The 20,379-nt window shown below is 37.9% G+C and overlaps 1 protein-coding gene across 5 annotated transcripts in view; it reads left to right on the forward strand.

Moving 5' to 3' along the window:
* The window catches only part of SEC24D (SEC24 homolog D, COPII component), a 66,684-nt gene that overhangs the window by 4,456 nt on the left and 41,849 nt on the right, over window positions 1-20,379 (forward strand). Inside the window, exons 2-6 of one of the 5 annotated variants that reach the window (XM_019614743.3) lie at window positions 8,121-8,353; window positions 13,382-13,579; window positions 15,227-15,353; window positions 17,573-17,718; window positions 20,007-20,273. In XM_019614743.3, coding sequence (XP_019470288.2) covers window positions 13,426-13,579; window positions 15,227-15,353; window positions 17,573-17,718; window positions 20,007-20,273 — 694 coding nt within the window. In that variant the 5' untranslated portion in view covers window positions 8,121-8,353; window positions 13,382-13,425. Of the gene's footprint in view, window positions 1-8,120; window positions 8,354-10,313; window positions 10,491-10,541; window positions 10,778-13,381; window positions 13,580-15,226; window positions 15,354-17,572; window positions 17,719-20,006; window positions 20,274-20,379 lie in introns of those variants that run through there. The other 4 variants (XM_085222833.1, XM_003205720.5, XM_010709947.4 and 1 more) reach the window with 4 other exon arrangements.

The following is a 20,379-nucleotide window of genomic DNA, read 5'->3' on the forward strand; positions in this document are numbered from 1 at the left end:
TTTCATTTTGCAATTAAAAAAAAGCTGTCATTTCACCTATAGTTTCTTTCAAAAGTACCCTACAACTGTGGATTGTTTAAAAATGCAGACCTTTCCATCCATTCCTTAGTAATGAGAAATAGAGAGAGGGAAAGGGGATATCTTGATCTCTAATTTATGGGCAGCATTTTAGTGCTTAAATACCTTGATGGTATGGTTTTCTCCTTTTTATGTATTTCATTCTTTTCAATCTGATTATTTTTTTTCATATAAAATCAACTAGTTCCCTAAAAATTCTTTCTTGGAGATTCTAATTAGATTATCTGTAAACAATCTAATAAAATACACATTTTGTTTTAGTATGTAATTTCAGCCAAAGGGGAGAATCAGCAGGAAAAATGAAAAAAAAGAAAAAAAAAAGAAAAAAAAAAAGAAGGAAATAGGGAAAGAAAACAGATTTGCAATGCTGTTTGTTTTGTTTGCATATTAATTACACAGAAAAAAAACGCACACTTGCGTTAAATGGAAAAAAAAATCAAACCATGCCATTCAAGAAAACATGAAATAGAGTCTCTTCCAAATGAATTGAAAATGGCCTCATCTAACAGATCTCTTCAAATGAGTTTTTAAAACAAAGTGGTATCTGCAAGCTAAAAGTAATACAAGGCAATGTAGCCTGTGTTGTTGTCCTGAATCATTGCCTAATAATATTCCTTGTTTAACAGTAATATAAGTCAGTAGTTATATAAGGTAAAAGCAAATTTTGAATGCAAAGCTACGTAACATTTTCCCCAAACCTTATGGAAGTAGAAAAATACGTTTCTGCTTAATTTCTAGCTTTAATTTTGTTCTCTTGGCTTTAGAAGCAACAAGAAACAGAGCCACATGGAAAGGATTTAATTTTTGGAAAAGCTTTAAAATGATGGACAAAGCGAATGAAATATGTTGATGGAAGGTTCAAGCTCCAGCTAACATTCATTAAAGCTGATTGCTCTTCATTTTTCCCCCATCAAGTTTCTCTTGTCCTACAAGAGAAATTAATAGACTCCAGATGTTTGATTGCGTGAGGAACTTAGCTGTGCACTGCAAACTAAATAGGGTTTGCTGACTGAAAGCACAGACATGTGGTGGTAAAGATACTGTAAAACAGTAATATGAAGACTTTAGTGAGGAGAAAAGAAATTAAAGATAGAACATTGTTAGATATTTATTAGATGCCTCTAAGGCCAGACAGGAAATATCTGCCTGCACTCATAAGAGGCATGAGCATTTTCTCACTGGTAAAGGTAAAGCCTTCAAATTTTAATCCCTATTGTGCATTATCAGGCTAGCGGTTAGAATTTCAGAACTAGTCCCACGTTTTGTTATTTTTTTCTTCAAAACCAGCAAATGAATTGCAGTGGAAGATGCAGAGAAATGTTCTGAATCTGGATCTGATTTGAAAGAACACTTTCTCAGAAATATAAAATAAATCCAGTGATGCTTTAGAATCTGAGATAAATCTCTTTCTAAACTGAAGTACACAGGGTTGCCCTGTAGTTTTGTGAAAAACTGTAAGTCCGCAATCTGCCAAGTGTTGGGGGCAATGAAGAATAGTGCTCAGCCACACCTCTCTCAAAGAGGTGAAAACTAATTTGTTTTTGTTCTCTGCTGGAAACAAATTACCTCACCTCCATTCCAAATCAGTTAAGGCTGACAAAGTTTTAGATACTGAGGAAAGGTCAAACCTTTGCCTGTTTGTCTGGCCCCTACCTCTTTGTTCCCTGTCTTGTTCTTTGCGGAATGAGTAATAGTAACACAGTAGTAACTCCAACCATGAGCTGAAGTTTATTAATGGCGAATGGAAACTAAGTTAATATCCTTTAGGATTACTGATTGATAACACAGTGAATAGCAGCAATTCATACAAAGTGTTTCCTTGTAACTTTACAGTTCACCACGCTAGGATATGGAGTAGTGAAGACATACACTCTAAGGTTATGCCTAGGTGGGTGCCAGTGTGTCACACATCATCTGTAGGCACAGACTGATCTGGAATTCTGGTTTCCACATATCATTCTGTTGCAGTTTTTACTTACCACTTGACATTAGCAAGCAAAAATTTCTTTTATCTCATGATTAGGGAGAGACTCTTACATGTCTTTCTCCATTTCAACTCCCAGGAGATGAGGTGACTGCATTTTGGCTCCAGTAGTTGAAAAAGCTCTGATGAAAGATTCTAAATTTTGAAAAGAAAACTCTATTTTCTTCCCGGTTTTGGCATACATTCTTTTTAACAGAGTCTACGGGAATTGAAACTGTACCTTCAGCACAAAAGTTTTTGAGTCTTGAATGTAATTTAAATGTAAGTAGATGTTTTATGTTTATTTTAATCCATCTTAATCCATCAACTCTGCCATAATACTTCACCCTGCTCTTCAAAGATGTCATTTAAAGATGGGTGTTAATTTATACATTATCTTTTGTCTATTAAATCACCTTAGGCAGTCTACTTTTTTGACCTCCTTTCTTCCTTACCTAAGTATACAACACTTCATGCCTACTAATTGGACTAAACAGATACACTATATTGAACACTCCTCTGATGTGCTACAGTGGCATAAATCAAGAGCAACCATATCATATTCAGTTGAAAAATAGATTTTAATCACCTGAGATAAGAATTAAGCTTCAGTGGTGTGTTAAAATTTTAAAGGATGGTTTAGCATGGCACTGAAGATTGAAGATCTTGAAGATTTAAAATTAATCTGGTGAGTTCTTAAATTTCATCTTTTTTGGAGATTTTTTTTTTTGTGTTAGGTAGCATAAAAGTGATTCATTCCCTTTGACTAGTTGCTTTTAAAAAGCACAAGTGATTGCATGCATGGCTCACATCCAGCATAAAAATCAACTATTTTTGTACTGCAGTTTAAAGCACGCATTGTTTTCTACTTGGAAGTCTCATAAGAATGAATTTATGAAAATAAGAACAGGAGAATCAGAGGAAAATTGTGTTATAATAAAGTATGGGCCTCGAGAAACTTGGGTTCAGTTTTTACAGTAGTGAATTAACATCTAACTTTTGATCTGGGCCTTTTAAATGGGGAAAATAGCCAATCTACAGTATAACTTTGAGAAATCTGTTTGAACTTCAGAAAATGTCAGTGAATGGTTTGAGAGTTTTTATCCTTCTATAGTACCCCATTCTTCCCTCTTTCCTTGCATAAGATAAGTTCTAAGGTTTGCAAAGTGCTTAATATCAGGCACTACCCAAATATTGTATAGCATCTTGTTCAGTCTTCCCCAGTGAGCCTGATGTTGGTGGATCTAGCTACAGCATCTAGCAAGGCGGCAGCGCACAAAGAGTTGCTGCAGCATCAAGTTACAGCTGCGTAAGGCTACCAGCATTTCTTTTTCTCTGCATCTGGATGGTTCTGTGTAGATTTTTACCAGAGAAACAGTAACAACAAAGAGGATACAGCAAGGACCGCCCAGCATGAAATCTTACCCAATATGCAAGTAACTTCAAAAGATTAAAAATCAATTCAGTTATCTTCATTCATGGCTGTCGGAACAAGAATCCCAGGTCTCTGCTTTGATAGCTAACTCCTTGCCAACTACTACAGCGTACTAGAAAAGTCAGCCCTCGAAAAACACCTTGATGTTTAACCCCTGCTGATCCTACATCCTTTCCTGCTGCGCTACATCTTCTTTCCAAGAACCAGTTTCCAGACTTCATATTTTCTTCTGCCTTTGACGCAGGCTTCTGCTTTTGGTGATAATCTACTACTTAGCTGGTATTGGCACAGACCTGCTGGATTTCCAGACAACTGTCAATGTCTGCAAATCTTGGACAAGTTGGCAAATCTAGCATGCCTTTTGGTCCTGCCCTTTCCTATTTTCATGCCAGCTGCCATTCCTTTGTTGGATCTATCATATACAGATAATGTGATGGATTTTTAAATTTAATAATGATTTCTTTTTTATTTAATTCTGATGTGGGTTTCTTCACTGGTGATGGGGAAGGAATCAAATAGTTGATATAAGAGGTATATCTAAACAGTCTCAAAACAGCATTCTGTTTTGGAAAGGAAAAACAAAACAAAACTTCTGTAAGAAATGCTGATAGATCAATTTCCTTTATTGTGCCTAGTCCTGATATTACTTTTCCATGTTCAGGTAGTAGATTTCTTACTCCTACATTAAGAGTGGTGTAGGACAGAAGCACAGTGAAGATGAGTATGGATAAACACAAAGGCATCAGCATCTCATGTGCTTTCTTAGCAATTTTGAAAAGCTGTTTTTCTTATACAGTAGATTCATTCAGCAGTTAGGAATATTTCTGAGTACTAACAAGTAGAAAACAATCCTGCTCATCATATCAACCAAGAAGAGGCAGAGAATAAAATTATATGAGATGCCATAGGCAATCCATTATATGAAACAGAAATTATATGAAACAGCAGGAGTTGTGTTGAATGGTCACTAGAACTGGCTGAAAAGAAAGTGAGTTATTAACTGGGCAAAAGGAAAAGACAAACTTTGTAAACTCATCCCATGTTTTCCAATTAGAGAGCAGAGAAAATTAATCAAATAGTTTTCTATGAAGTGTTTGGCAGCTTCTTGCTCAGATATAATTTCCTTTTGTTTTTATGACAGTACACTTGAGTACTCTTCTCTAGCAAGACTCTACTAACACAGAAATTTTATACACTGGCAAGAGATATAACATGAACGCCAATGAAAGTAAGGCTACTTCAGATGCTTTTGAATGTAAAAGTGAAATGTATCTAAGTTTCAGAAATTCCATACTTTAATCAAGCAAACATGGAAAGGATCGCATAACTTTCTGCTGTCCTTTCTCAGACCATCAGCAATGCCTTAATGTTTATTCACAGTGCTTTATATATCATACATTATTCATCAGGTTATAATGAGAAGTTCTCACCTGTGTTTTTATGTTACAGCTTGTTATGTAGCAGTTAGAGCAGGATAATCAGGTCTTGTGTTCTTTTCTTAAAGAACTAGCAATGCAGTCTTCCACTCTCATGCATCTTAGACAGCACTAAACTAATTGGAAATGATAATTGAAATTCCCCAACTGAAACATCACAGCAGTTTTCTCAGAACACTGAGTCTATCTCCTGTAAATGTTCCAGATCAAGTTGCAAGAATGTTGATTTCATTAGAAAACCAAAATAGCAACAGCCACTGAGAGTAAGCAGATGAGCCTTGCAGTTTGCAGACACTGAAAAATCCAGAGGCTTAAACTAGCCAGAAAATCTTTCCTAGCAAAGCAGCTACAGTGACTTTTCAAAAGCACATTTGTTTTTATAATATTTGACTTGCATAGATCTTGTGGTCCTTAGAACATTTATAATCATTTCTGGTTTGCCAAGTTTTGGGGAAAGAGTGGTTTTACCTAAGAGGACAAGTTAACAAGAAATCAGTAACTTAGCTTTAAAGCAGGTGCCCTATTCAGAAGACCCAGAGAGAGTCTCAGGGAAATAATGGCATTAAACACCATTTCACTTACATATCATGCTTTATCTATATAAACATAATTTTATGTTTGCAAATGTGCCAGTAAACTTTACAAATGTTTTTTGAGGTAGGCAAGGATTGGACTGTCCTCTGTGGAGGTTGGTTTTTGTCCTCTGTTGAGGACTGTAAAGGCAAAAGGGTTTATCACTGGGGATTTACCATTTGCCACTGTTGTTTAAAGATGATTGAGACTGAGAGGGAATGACATATTCCCAGCCCTTCCTCTCCTCTGCCAATACAGATTCTAACAAAATGCAGCCATTTCTAGGGCAGAACAATGCAGCTGTTCAGAGGCAACCAGCAACTGTACAAGTGCAATAAGTCTTCAGTTCACAACAGGGAACAGATATTAATATTCAGTTAAATGAATTTGCAGAGGAATTCAGACAGACAGGCTATAATTTTGTGAACTGGAATTTCAGCAGGGTGCTCGGATTTACAGCTTTACATCTTTAAAATATTTGGGAAACTTTAATGAGTGTGAGGGGTCAAGACCTCTTTGTATATGGTATGCTGCAAGCAGCCTGAGATAGAACTGTTTTCCATCACGATGGAGCAAGAGGTCCTCAGTCAGATAGTGAGTAAAGAAGAATCTCTTTTGTGATCCTGTGTCCCAGTGGCCCCTCTGTTTGGCCAGGCTTGATTTTGGGTCTAGGTACTCTGACTAATCAACTGCTTCATTAGTGTCTGATCATGGGGGGGAAAAAAAAAGAAAAAAAGAAAAAAAAAAAGTTAATTTGTCATTTAATGTGAAATAAGACTAATGGGTAGTGGATAGTCACTATATATAGGAAGTATCTAATTAAGACCAATTATTTAAGAGAAAATTATTTACCAATAACTGTATGCCCAAGATTTTAACATCACCTGTGTTATTTCCTCCAAATAACAGCAGCTACATCAGCCTTGTATTCTAAAAACCCTTTTCTGGCTGTGCTTTTGTTATATATAGGGCAATCATTAAAGGGTGTACTTTAATAATATTTTCTAAATGCTACTGAAATTGTTTAACTGAGAGATCAGTATTCACTTCTATTGTAATCCTATTTGTGATTACAGAGTGCCTAGTTTTTTATATGAGAAATACAACAAGTCAAAGTACTGATGTGTTTCTTCTTTCAGTAGGGTGCTGTTTCCTGAAATACTAATCTTTCATCTTTTTCACATTTTTTAGTCTGACCTCAGTCACACTTCTTTTTCAGAAAAAAACCACGATCCCTTCAATATTTCATTGCTTTAAAAAAAAAAAAGTTGCCTATTCTTTTGTTTCAACAACATTGTAAATTTTCATTTCCATTTTACTTCTAAAGTAAAATGCTTCACAGTAAACTGCTGTCCATAGATCATAACTATACAGAAGACAAAACATTAAAGACTTTTGTGATTTATTATAAGCAACATAGGAAAAGGACATGTAAGCACCTTTTAGGAGTTTTAGATGCTATGCAAAAACAAACCTGTTGTTATGTCTGCAGAACATACACGTGAAATTAAGAGAAAAACAGTACCACCACCACCAAAAAAAAAAAAAAAAAGCCTTTTAATATGTAGAACTTTGGGAGTTTTATGAGCCATTCCTTGTGATAAACCTCTTTTCTTAAAGAACATACCTGAGATTGTCTTCATCCTGCCTTAAAGAAAGGGTTTAGAATATATTTTGATAGAAAAAAAATGATATAGCACTGAACTGCAGATGTTAACTGAACAGCTGTATATTAACACAATAAATGTTAATTGTCTTACTGTAGCTATCACCAGGAGAGATACATGTCTGTATCTCAAACGTATCATATAGTTGTTCTCATTCTTTTTGGCAGCTTCAGCTAAGGACATTTTTTAAAGACATCCTCTAAATGGGAAGATTAGGTTAGGATTTAGGTTTCGCTGAATCATACGTTGTCTTAATGTAGTGTGTTATAACATAGAGACATGGAGTCTGTTTGCCCATGAGGGGCTTTTTCTTGGCTGCTGGTAATAATTTAAGGGAATAGATCAGTCTCAAATGATTAAAGTCAGCCGGGGGGGTGGGAAAAAAAAGAAAAAAAAAAGAAAAAAAAATATTGCTCTTTGAAGGATTGAATTAGTCTTTTAGAGCACTCTTGTTGATTCTGTAACCAATATCTCCTACAATGACAGAAGACTTTGTTTTCTTTATTTCAGATCTGTTAGAAAAAAATATAATGAGAACTTTAAATTCAAGGTTTTGGAAGCAGAGGATTTGCTATTTTTTTATCAGAATGAAAAAAAAAGCATCTAGATTTAGAAAAAATATTCTACTTAGTTTAATTGTAATAACTCTAAATTAGATCTCAAGTATCTGAAATCATATTCTTTTTCAATAGTGTTGGTTGCATAGGTACAACTTCAGGATGAAATGATTTTAAAGAAAGGTAATTTAACCTACAAAACCTTCAACACCTATAGAGAAGAAAAATCTGACTCAGATTTTATGGTTTAGTTAAAATGATTTAACTAAAATGAAGTTTAGCAATCCTGCAGTATATATATATATATTTTTTTTTATGAAATTACTTTCCAGATCAGTAATGTACTTAAATCTTTAACGATGTTTCACATTTCTGAAATAGAAGACCTTAAATTACTTTTAATGTTTACAGGTGGAAACTGTAGATGAGTGTTATTTGTAGCTTCAGAATGTCAGGATCATGGCACACTGGACGCCTTTTGTCAGCATTCCATGCAGATGGAAGGAAAAGCTGTGGTCTCCAGAAAAGAGCCATCCTGAGCCATCCTGAAACAGGGGAAGAACTGACCATAGCAATTGCTTCTCCTTGCTATCTTTTGCTGATCAACCTCACTAGAGCTGATTTCACAGAGGAGAAATCTGATAGTAAGTATTCAGTGGCAAAGTAAGTGAAGTGCTCTTCTGTGCTGAATTATCCACAGCTGCTTACTGTTAATAGCTGCAGACTAGACACAACAGGGTTGGTGGTACAAGCAAGCCTGTCTCTACGGCAAAATAGGGGACACCCAAACTTAATATCATTATTTTCCTCTCAGTAGCTTGAGATTTCAAAAGAATTTTGAATAAGGTAATTGTATGTGTCCATATAACCAGAAAAAGAGGGAGGGACAACTGGTGAAATGTCAGCATAGCGGTGCTGAAAGGTATTGTTTTGCATCCTGCTTATGGAAGAGTCACTGATACTCTGCAGCCAAAACCATATGCATATGATGCTTGCACCTCCTGGACTACATTTCCATTCTGGTTAGATTGAGAGATCTGAAAAGTTTCAGCAGATTTTTGTTGACATATCCAATAGTATTGGTTCCAGTAATGGCTAGAAAATCACTTACGTTATTCAGTGGTGTATGAAGACAGGTCAAGACTGATTCTTGTCACTTTGTGTTGCCTCTTGAGGCTTCAATCAACTCATTCATGGCAACGATACTCCTGTAGACTTCTTTTGACATCTATTTAAAAGGCACTGGGATGTTTTTTCATAATTCTTTTGTATAGTAATAAATGTTTTTGACAGTCTTGTCCTGAGATATATGTTACTGAGATCTAGCTCCATGTAAAAACTATTCAGCCTTTCAAAAGCTTTACTGGGGCTGTAGAACAAGCATTCAAAGGATGAGAAAGCCAGTAGACCCTGAATTCCAGGTGCACCTGAATTGCAAAGCTGCCTTTAGCAGAATGAGGTGTTTGGTTTGTTGGTCTTTTTTTTCCTTTCCTTCTCTCTTCTCTCCTCTCTTCTCTTTCTTCTCTCTTCTCTCTCCCTTTCCCTTTTTCATTCCCTTTCCCTTTTCCCTTCCCCTTCCCCTCCCTTTCCTTTTTTCTTTTTGTCTGTCTCCCTTTTTCTACTCTTAACCCCACAAAAATTTGGGGTTTTGACTTGGACCAACACACCTTTCTCATTTACTCTCATGTTTCTATTGTGTTAATTAGAAAAACATTGCTTTTATCCTGCAACCAAGGCAGGAACTGAAACTGGGGTAGGCAAACACATGATGTTCCTATATTGCATTTTACTCTAGATATTCAGGTGGCATAATTTTGTGTATATGTGTGTAATGTCATAGATATATGTTTTAAAAGCATGTGAGAAAAAGCATGAGGGCCGCTCCAAAAGTAATGCCTCCTGTTTTATGTTGCTGGCCTACAGTGTCGGAGGCAGATGGTGGTGGTGTGGCAGTAGAGGCTGAACCCTCCCAACAATACTCCATTACATGTTGTTGCTGTGTGACAGATGGCAACAGAGGGGCAGTCTGACAAAATGGTGTCTGACATGGAAGTGCACATGGAGCAAAGGTGTGTCACTGAATTTCTCCATAAGGAAACAGTGGCACTCGCTGATACTCGCTGATGCTTGCTGATTGTTTGTGGAGACCAAACAGTGGAAGTGAGCACAATGAGGGGGTGGGTGGTGCGTTTCAGCTCAGAAGTGGCAACAAAAGCAATGGGTTACCTCTGCTGGTGCAGAATTTTGTTTGCAACACATAGGCTCTTGTTCCTTGCTGGCCAAAATGCGTAGCTAATGATGGTGACTAGGTTGAAAAAGAAAAAAGTGTTTTGTAGCTGAAAATTTGTTCTATCAAACAGTGTTACTGTGGTCTTTGTATCTGCTGTAGTTTCCATGGAAATAAGCAGGAGGCATTACTTTCGGAACGACCTACATATCACATTTCTAGGACTTCACTTTGGGTCGGAAGGGCCCCTTCCCGATTTTCCTCAAAGCCGGCAGCTAGCAGCCAGGTCCCGCCTCAGGCCGGTAAACGCGGCAAAAAAAAAAAAAAAAAAAAAAAAAAAAAGTAGTAATGAAACGTGAGGCGGGCGCCTTTTCCCGGCGTTTCCCTCCTAGCCGCTAAGGGCACGGCGTCGCTGCGGGCAGTGCGCAGGCGCTGCCGGGCGCGTTCCCGGGCGGGGGGGCCGCGTGGCGGTGGCGCGCGGCGGGCTCAGACGTGGCACTCTGGTGAGCGGGTGGCGCGCGCTCTGTCCGGTGAGGGCTGCACGCCGCGCCCAGGTAACGGCACTAACGGCCGTCCCGGCTCGCGGTCGCTGCTTTTTGCTGGGGGCAGAGGGAGGGAAAATCGTGGCTGCGCCCGTGTGGGGAACAGCGGATGCTTCGTAGCTGTGCCGGGGTGCTTAGGGGTCGCCCTGCGAGCCGGCCCGGCAGAGGGAGATCGGGGGAGCTGGTGGCAGCCCTTGTGCGGGGGCATCCGCCCGTGTGTGGGGGCACGGCGGGCGGGCGTGTCTCACGCGGGGCTCCGAGCAGCAACTGGTACAGTGCTGACTGACGTGCGGCCTCAGGTAATGGGGAGACAGGTGCTAACCGTGTGCCGTTTGGGCACGGAGCTGGGGTCGGTGACACCTTCTGCTTTCTTTTTCCAGAATGTGTGTTATAAAAAGTAAGTGTAATGCATGTAGCTGTGCTCCTTTTATATGTCTGTATGTGTATAGGTATGCGTACCAAACATTATTTGCAAAAATGATGTTGTAGAGTGCTCTGGGGAGGAGCAGTACTTCTTTCCAGATGTTACATTGCCAAGCATGGTGTCTCAAAAATAATATAAAGTTAACAGTTCCCCTTCAGGTAGCTGAGATCATGATGCTTATTCTTAACTCTGTTATCCTCTACATGTACTTAATGGAGTGTTACATCTTCACAGCGGTATTGGTGCAGCAGAGCATTGCGTAAATAGAGCAATCCTCTGGATAAAAAGATGACAACCAGTCCTCTAGTAGCAGTTTGTGGAGGAGTGTTTGTTTTAGTGCTGTATAGGCCTTGGGGAATTAAGTAAACTGGGGCTAAGAGAGACAAGAAGTTTTGTCCTGTGCACTGATATTTGTAGTGAATAAACCTAGGGAAAGCTTTCAGGTTAGCACATCCTCTGATCTTTCTCGTGTGATTTCCAGACAGAATCTGTATGTCTCTTGTTAGAACTTAATAAAATTCAGGCAGTCAGTTCCTATTGGTATCATAGGTGTTGCTGAAGCTAGTTCATCTTGAGTTTCTCTATGCCCATATCTTTGGAAGCAATTAAATATGCTTGGTCGTAAGTAGAATCTGGAACTGTGCTCTATAAGCTTTTTTTGTGTTTGGTTGCTGCCTCTCATCAGCATAGCCTGCATGTGTTTATGCTGTCTGTGGGAAGTTCGACGTGGCAAGATTTTGTGAGTGAGTAAGCAATGGAGGAAGTCGTTTCCCCTGGATGCTGTCATAGCTGAAGGTGTTGGCTGTTGCTCAGTGTGAAAATCTCTTTATAGATTTAAAATATATATACGTTTATACCACTGTGTAGTTAATTTAGTACTGATTTATTGTCTTTTGGAGTAACTAAAACACACTGCCATGTCTTCTCAGATGGGGGTGGAGAAAGGAAAAAAAAGTATGGCTGACAGCAAGAAGCCTCTCTATGTAAACATATTCATTTTTTTTCTTCTTCCTATTCTGATCTTATCTTCTTAACTAAGAAATAGGAGGCAGTCCCCCAGGTTTACCCATCCAAAGCAATTTAGTGCCATGCTGACAAGCGTGGCTTAGTACTATGGACAGGTTGTGAGGAGGGTACCCAGTTCAAAGTGATTTCTTGTCTGATGAGTAAGATTAGTAGAACTTTTTTTTTCTCCAGTGTGGTTAATAAGAGAATCCAAGAGATGGGTTTTCTGATGAGTATAGTTTCTGTCTACTGCCATGTGATAGTACAGCTTGAATACATTGTGATCTTGGAGGTGTACCTAATTCCGAAGTGCCTTCATACATGCTTCTGAAGCACGACTCCTTGAGCTGTTTGGATGCTTAGAGACCACCCCATTCTGCAACTCAGAGAATATGAAATACAGATGGTTGGGAAAGCTATTTGAAAAGAACGTTTAACATCTGAAATACTAGTTTATTTAATGGATCTCTAGTTCTCTTAGAATGCCTGGCCTGTGTACTTGGGTTTTTACAGAAGTAGTTCACTGGGTCAGATCCTAATCATTTCTCAAAAAAGTTTTAAATTGGACATAAATAAAATCAGTGGAATTATGTTGTTTTATGTTTGTTTTTTTGGTTTTTGGTTGTTTGTTTTTGTTTTTAATTCAACATTAAATTGAAGTAAATATTTTTATCTGGAAAAGTGGAAATTAGCATTGAAGGCTTCAATGTATATAACCTCAGTAATTCTTCAAAACCTTTGGTGGAAAATTCTCTGTATTTGAAAACTGATCATGTGAAATAGAATCATCTGGTTTAGCATTCATCAGATTTCCCTGTTTTTGAAAGCTTTCTTAAAGTATCTATTAGAACAGATCTCACAGTGGGAAAATATGTTATTCAACTGTTTATTCTCCCTTTCTCTTAAAACAACAAAATCGAGATACGAAAGCTTAGGAAAAAGGTGCATGGAAGCAGCAAGGACAACATATGGTACTACTGAGGCCATAACACTTTCACTGTGGAATACTTTGTCATCTAAAATAGGTCTGCTAGGATGGGAGACAGATTGACTAGAGGAATTTGGTACTCCAGTCACTCTGCTTTTTTTGATGTTCCAATCTGTTCTTTGGAATAGTTAGTATTTAGAGTATTAGACTTGCTGTCTTTATTTTTCGGTTGTATTAGAAGTTTAGATTTTCCTGTTAAAGGGAACACTTTTAGAATTTTCTTTTTACTTCCACATGCACATCCTCAGAGTTTTTCTCTCCATGGGCCAGGGAGAGGTTAATCTTGTTCACATGATTTCAGTGATTTGTTTAAATTCACATTGTTGAGGAAACTAAGCAACCTGTCAAACAAGAGAATTGTTTATCCTGCCAGGTCAATTTTTACCTTCTAATGTGTCTTCTGTCTTTTTGGGAATGTAATTCTCAGCCTTCTAAAATATTCCAAAGAATGAAGAGTAATAGCAGGTATCACTTTCTCTTTTGCAGATTCCTGAAGAGAACTCCAAACTTGGAATGAGAATATTGCCATCATGAGTCAACAAGGTTATGTTACAGCTCCTCCATATTCCCAATCCCAGCCAAGAGTGGGAGGCTTTTCTGCAGGTTTTGGACCACCTAATTCTTCACTTCATTATGGGCATTATGGAGACCCAAACTCCTCACATGCAGCAGCACCTCAACCAGGTACGTAATTGTCTTAGACTGTGTCTTCAGACTGTACATTTCTGTGCTGTTTTGCGTCTCTTCATCGTACTTACATCAGCACACAATGTTCAGTTTTATACTATACTATACTAGTGCAACAGGCTCTTGTGCTAGATTTGCCTACATTGTTGTTGTTCAGATGTTAATGTAAGGTGCCTGGTAGTGAAATTCTGACCCTTGCGTGTGAAGTCCTGTCTAGGAAGCAGTATGTAGCAGCGCTTAGTGCAGTGCTATGGTTAACTCCTAGGACAGAAAAATAAAAATAAGTGATTTCTGAGAATAGAGCAATAATTCTGAACTGATATGTGTTAATGGCAAGCAGACTCTCAGAAATGTGTTGTATTCTTCGCAGTAGGACCTGTGCCCAACCAAGTTCTTGAGCACAAACTTGCCTATGAATACAAGTTGATATTTTCCTACTTAGTCTTGCATGCTTTGTGATATGCTTGGACAATGTATGGTAAGTGGAGCCCATCTGCTTTCTAACCACTTAAGAGACAATTACTTTCTACCAGGACAGGAAATTTGGGTAGCTTTTACAAGTAGATGAGTTCTTTTTATCTCTGTCGGTATGATTGTGCTTCAGATGACGTTGATGGCCAAAAGGTAAAACTATTATCGTCTGTCCTTCACACAGCATTAATTTTCTCTTGTTATGTGATATGCTTCAAATGTTTCAAGAAGTAAAGTAGTGAACTGGGAATGTGGAAAATATCTAAAAAGTAAGATTTGCTCTTCCTTCTATAAGTCTATTAATGATATATGTAGGCTAAATAGGGAGGAAGCAGTGGACCGTCTCGATATGGTATCGTAGAAGGAAATTACAATTAAAACAGTAAAAAAGTCTGAATAATTTTTTAATACCAGATATATGGTGATTACTTACATTAAACTCAACGTAAGTGTTGGAATACAGTAATAATAGAACTAAATATCCACAATATTAAAGAATGTGGTCTGCCTGATTTTTGTGGTATCATTAAATTACAGAAAAAGCTTTATCCAGTTTCTCTTAGAATTCTTATTAAGCAGGAGTTGTTACTTTAGCCCAATGCTGAATATAGTCAGAATTATTTCTGACAAGAACATAAGTTATAATAAGTTGATGTTCAAATTCTGAACATCAAAGAGTTATCTTTTTAGCATAGTTTTACTGGATCTGCATATGGAGGCATTTTTTAAAGGCAGCTCCAAGTTCTCTTATTGGCAAAAGTCTCTCAGAGCAACGGAGCCTCTTGCTTTCTCTGCAAAGGTAACAGGGTAATAGGGAATTTCCAGTAACCCAGAATGAATCAAAGGGTCTATTCCTCCATCTTTGCTTCTTTCTTACTGTCCCCCTTGTGTTCTTTTTCTGAAAAGCTAGCAACTGCTATATAGTTGCTTCTTACTGTCGTTTTTCATGTCTGCTTCTGTAGCTGGTCAAAAATCTGCCCATTCTTACAGAATTAGAAGATGGCTGAATTTGGAAAGAGCCTCTTGAGGTTATCTTGTCTGATCACACTGCACATGCATGGCCACCTATAGCTGATATTCTCATTGCCAGATCAGAGCTGTACACTTGTATTTCTTGATGATCTTGTGCATTTTTTACAGGATTCTTCCATAAAAGTACTTCTTGTTTGGCAGGTATGTCGAAATCAACTGTGACTCTTGGATCTTCAGCTCCCCTCGGGCCTCTGCCACCTGGTACACATCAGGTCAGCCAGAACAACTTCCAAAGTGGGCCCAGTGCAGCAGGACAGCAGCCACATAGGTGACTTTCAAGAATTAATACATGAGATTTGTTTGACCTCTGTTTCCTCTCTTTGGCTGCTTCACTGCCATTTAGGTATGGCACCTCTTTTATATTATGGCAGTTCTTACTCATTCTGCTTCTGAACTGGATCTCGTAGTTCAGTTTCCTGTGATATTAAGATGCCTGATCATAGATTATAACTCATAATCCCATTAATTCAGTTTTTAGAGCATGTCATGTCTTTATTATGAGTTGCTTTTTATTTTTAATTATTTTTCCTCCTTCAACTTTAGATTTATTGTCTATAAGCAGCAGTAAGGTGTTATGATTTATTTTTTATATATAGAAGCTGCTTTTTTAGTTATTTTTTGGTGTCTTAATTCTCCTTTGTTGTGAGGTACCAAAAAGTTTGTAAAAAATTAATAGTTGTCAGTGAGCTTGGGCCAGAGTCTGGTACATAGGATCATAGAATTGCTCAGATTGGAAAAGACCCTCCAAATCATCAAGTCCAATTGCAACCTAACCATACTGTCTATCTCTAACAACCCTCCACTACATCATGTCCCTGAGCACCACATCCGAAGGGTTTTTAAACACATCCAGGGATAGTGACTCAATCACCTCCCTGGGGAGCCTATTCCAGTGATTAACAACCCTTTCTGTAAAGAAGATTTTCCTGATATCCAACCTAAACCTCCCCTGGTACAACTTAAGGCCATTTCCCCTCGTCCTGTCACCAGTGAGAAGAAACCAACCCTGCTCTCACTGTAATCATGTCTGTAGAACCGTAGGTTTTTCCCGCCTTTTAAGGTATCTTTGCTTCAATGTTGTGGGAGCTCAGCTGAAGTTCTGTAGGGTACTTTAAAGACATTTTATAATGCAGGTTTGGCTTTCAGGTGAATGACCGTTGCTTTTTTGCTCAGGCCTGAGATTAACAATGACAATGCTTTAAGTGTTGTTTTCCTAACTCCAGAGCTTACAAGAAGAAGTGTAGAAGACAGGAGTGGGTGAAGGGAGAATGCCAGGGACAGTGGGGGCTATAAAAATAAATCTTGGAAAAATTGTGGTATGAGGGGTTGAAAGGATTGGGCGGACAAGCTTGATTACAAAATGTTTGTCTTTCAGAGGATTCTAAGTGGGTGAACTAATTGTTTGAATTCCTGCTCTAATTCTGCATTTTTTTAATTGTGACATAGTTACTTGTGTTTAAGTACAGGCACGTGTGTTTCATGAGGCGTATAAATATGAAAGCTTGTTGTCTGTGTGTTATCACTGTGTGAAAAGGACCTACAGAGACTGGTGATCCATTGTAAAAGACAATGTACTAATGAATAGGGAGAAGTGTCTGTTGTTCTGAAGACCTGAAAACAAGGAAGAGAGAATCGAGTTGACATGACCAGCCCAGAAAAATGCTGATTCTCTCCTATTTTCCTTCCAGTCATTGTCCTGAAGCTTTTGATTTTTCTTCTTTTAATCAGATCTTGTTTAATTCACAGATTGCTGAGTGTTCTTCTGGCAAAGGAAATATCCACATTGAAGTTTTCTTTTGGTATACCTAGGACCCTCTTCAGTTTTAGAAATGGTTGTAGGTAAAAGAGTGTAGATCCTTGAGAGAGAGCCTGAAATCTCATTTGTCCAGAATAAAACAGCATCACATGTATTGCCTCCTCCTTTTCTTCAGAGCTTCATATTTTGCCATGTCTGATAATCATGCAGCAGGTTTTCCCACCTCCATCTTCCTTTTCTCTCTACAGCAGGGAACTCCTTAACGGTTTCTCTGTTGCTATTTTTTTGCAGAGACGCTGAATATGTATTCTCTGAGTAGACTTCATTCGTCCGCAGTACAGAAGTTTCCTTTCTAAGTATATAAAGGGGATGAAGAGAGAGTGTTCAGAAACTTAAGTTCCTTACTTCTCAAATTTTCATATAGTTATTCTGTCCTCTATGGAATACGTTCTTCTTTGTTTCTAGTAACTAAACAAACAAACATATTCTTTTTTATTGTGTTTGTTTGTTGCTTTAAAAAAAAAAAGAGGGGGCATTCTTTCTTTGTGGTTTTAACAACAACACGCTTTTTCTGAGCAGAAGATGAGAAAACTCTGGAGAGTTTGATCATCCTAATTAACTGTTTCAGCATGACACTTGAAGCATGACATAACACAGAAGGTATCAGACTTTCTGGAATTATGACTGGTTGGTGTAATTGCTTGCATAACTGCACTCATTTTTCCATTTAGGTTTCAAAGCCCTCTACCTCCGAACAATACAGGACCTTCCTATCCTCCTGGCAGTCATCAGTCACAGCCAGCTTCCCCAAATACTGTATCCACTTCATGTACAACACTTGCCAACCAGCTGAACAGCATGCAGATAAATAGCTATGGTAACAATTTTATCTGTTTGACTCTTTTTTCTTTTAAAGCTTTTAAGACTGTGATAATTAGAAATGTACTGAACTTCTATATAAGCAGATAATAAAATCTTTCTCATTTTCACTTACTTAAGTAATTGTTTTTAATCTTATCCTATTTCTTACATCAGTGTTGTTGGGTTAGTTCTGAATTAAAGCATGTTAAGCTTTCTGTACATATTGGCTACCTTATCAATCATTTCTCATTATTTGTTTATGCTGACAATAACAGCCAAGACATGATTAAAAATTTACAGTTTCATTTTTCTGATCTTTTTATAGTTTCCATTTCAAAACAATCTAATTCTTTTTTTTTTGGTCCAAAACTTGTAAATTTTTCATCTAAACTTGTTTGTATTTAATCCAGTGTTAGAAGTAAACTGAGGTAAGATGTGATTCTTCCATGTAAATCAATTCCATTTGTAATTTCTGTCTGCCTAGACCTGCTTTTTCTGAATATTTCCAGGCCAAATTTACTGTAAGATTGAAAAGCAGTGGAATGTAGTCAGCATTGTGTTTTGCTGTGGCTGTTATGGTTGTGAGGATGAGACTGTTAAACTGAGATCACTTGGATCATCAATATCTCATTGAGATATGAATAAAAATGAACTTTTCGGTTTAGACTGTGTGGGTGTTCCTTCTCTGACTTTACAAGGTACTGATTTAGTTAAATAAAAACTTGTGTAATTGCCGAGGGTCTGACCTCTATTGTACAATTACTTGTGAAAACTTACTTTGCCGTAATAAAAATAATTTAGACTTGACTTCAGCCTTTCTGTACTGAACTGCAAGTTCACAACTAAGTCCGACTGTTCTATGCAGGGTGAAGTTTGACCCAGCACCTCTACAGCAGCACTTCATATACAGCAACTGAAATTATTTAGAGAAAAAAGAACTTCTTTTCTTTCCTGCCTTCATTATATTGCCTCCAGCAATGATTATGTAAAATGTAATGTTCTTGCTTATCTTACATGGAGGAGGGTTGAGATACCCTTCAGACCACTGAAGGCATTGCTTCTTTACAACTGTGCCCTCGTGTTCAGTTTTGTTGTTATGGTTTTTGCTTAGATGTAAGCCTAAGTTCTGTAACTTGGAAGAGCACTGAAGTGGATAGCTGTTAAGACTTTTGGAGCAGTGTTTATTTCTACCAGCTGAGAATCAGAACTTGTTTTCTGTGAAATTTGTTTTCAGTAAACAAGTCTGATAGAAGATTCCAGTACATGAAAGGGGCCTACAGGACAGCTGGGGAGGAACTTTTTATAAGGGCATGTAGCAACAGAACAAGGGGGAATTATGTTAAACTGGAAGAGGGTAGATTAGGCTAGATATCAGGAAGAAATTATTTACTGTGAGGGCACTGAGACAATGGAACAGGTTGCCCAGTGAGACTGGAGTTTCCCCCTCCCTGGAAGCACTCAAGGCCAGGCTAGATGGGGCTTTGAGCAACCTGGTCTAGAGGTGTCCCTGCCTGAAGCAGGAGGGTTGGAACTAGGTCTTAAGGGTCCCTTCCAACCCAAACAATTTTATAATTCTAAGGTGCATTTCAGTATTTGTTTATTAACATTAGTCATTTTCCTGTTTTGCTGTTGTTCTTTGGGAGATGTTTGACTAAAAATGTAGGTTTCAAAAAATAACATTTACAGATTTTAAGTCTTAGAAAGAAACCACTTGCAGGATCTCTGAATTTTAATTGGAATCTGGATCTTACTAACAGCATTCCTCACCAGTGTGTGCTAAGTAATTTCCACATTTCATTTTTTAGCATCAATTCTAGAGAATGGTTGTAAACCAGATCAAATGTGTTGGTTCAACTTCCATTAAGTTTGTCATGGTGAAATGGGAACAATGTACTAACAAAAAAAGTAATGTAATAAAAATTGATTATTAAGCCAAAAGGAATGTTTCATATCATAAAATTAATTATAATATCAAAGGCAAATAGTGATTTACATGTATTCTAATCAAGAATTGTTGAAGTGGCCTCCCTAATCCTTTTCCCCATCCACCCCAGCTGCAGGGTTTTATTGATAATAAAGTCAAAGGAAATGAACTTGAACATCTGAATCAGTTCAGGCTTAAGCTGTGAAATCTGATTTGTTTTGTAAACAGACGTTCAGAATCTACCTGATAAAGCACTACCAGTATGAGATAAGTATTTGTTGTATGTTGCAAATGTGTTTTTCACTCAGTACATCTTCCACACCAAGCTAGTAGACTATAATTTTCTAACTCATTTGATATATATATAATTTCTTGCTCAGGTCCTGGTGCTATCCAGAGCTCTCACACATCTGGACATCCAGCATCTTTTCAGGGTCCACAGCAACTGCCACTGACACAGCACCAAATGACTTTACAACCTGGACCACAGATTCCTCCACCAGCAAATAATTTCAGTGGCCTTTGTGCTCAGTCATCATTGCCTAGTATGTCCAGACAGGATGGGATGCCTGGATCTGGACTTCCAAATCCTAACTTGCAGCAACTTCCAGGACAGACTCCAGGGCCTGGATATCATCATCAGCAAGGTAAAGAAGGATGTTTGGTATCTAATTGAAAACAAAAAATGCTCTGAGAATCACTGTTGGAACTGTGACCTCTCAAGTTTGATGTTCTGCTGGCTTAAAGAAAGGA

This window comes from Meleagris gallopavo, chromosome 4 (genome assembly GCF_905368555.1).
Source record: "Meleagris gallopavo chromosome 4, MGAL_WU_HG_1.1, whole genome shotgun sequence".
Lineage (NCBI taxonomy): Eukaryota > Metazoa > Chordata > Aves > Galliformes > Phasianidae > Meleagris > Meleagris gallopavo.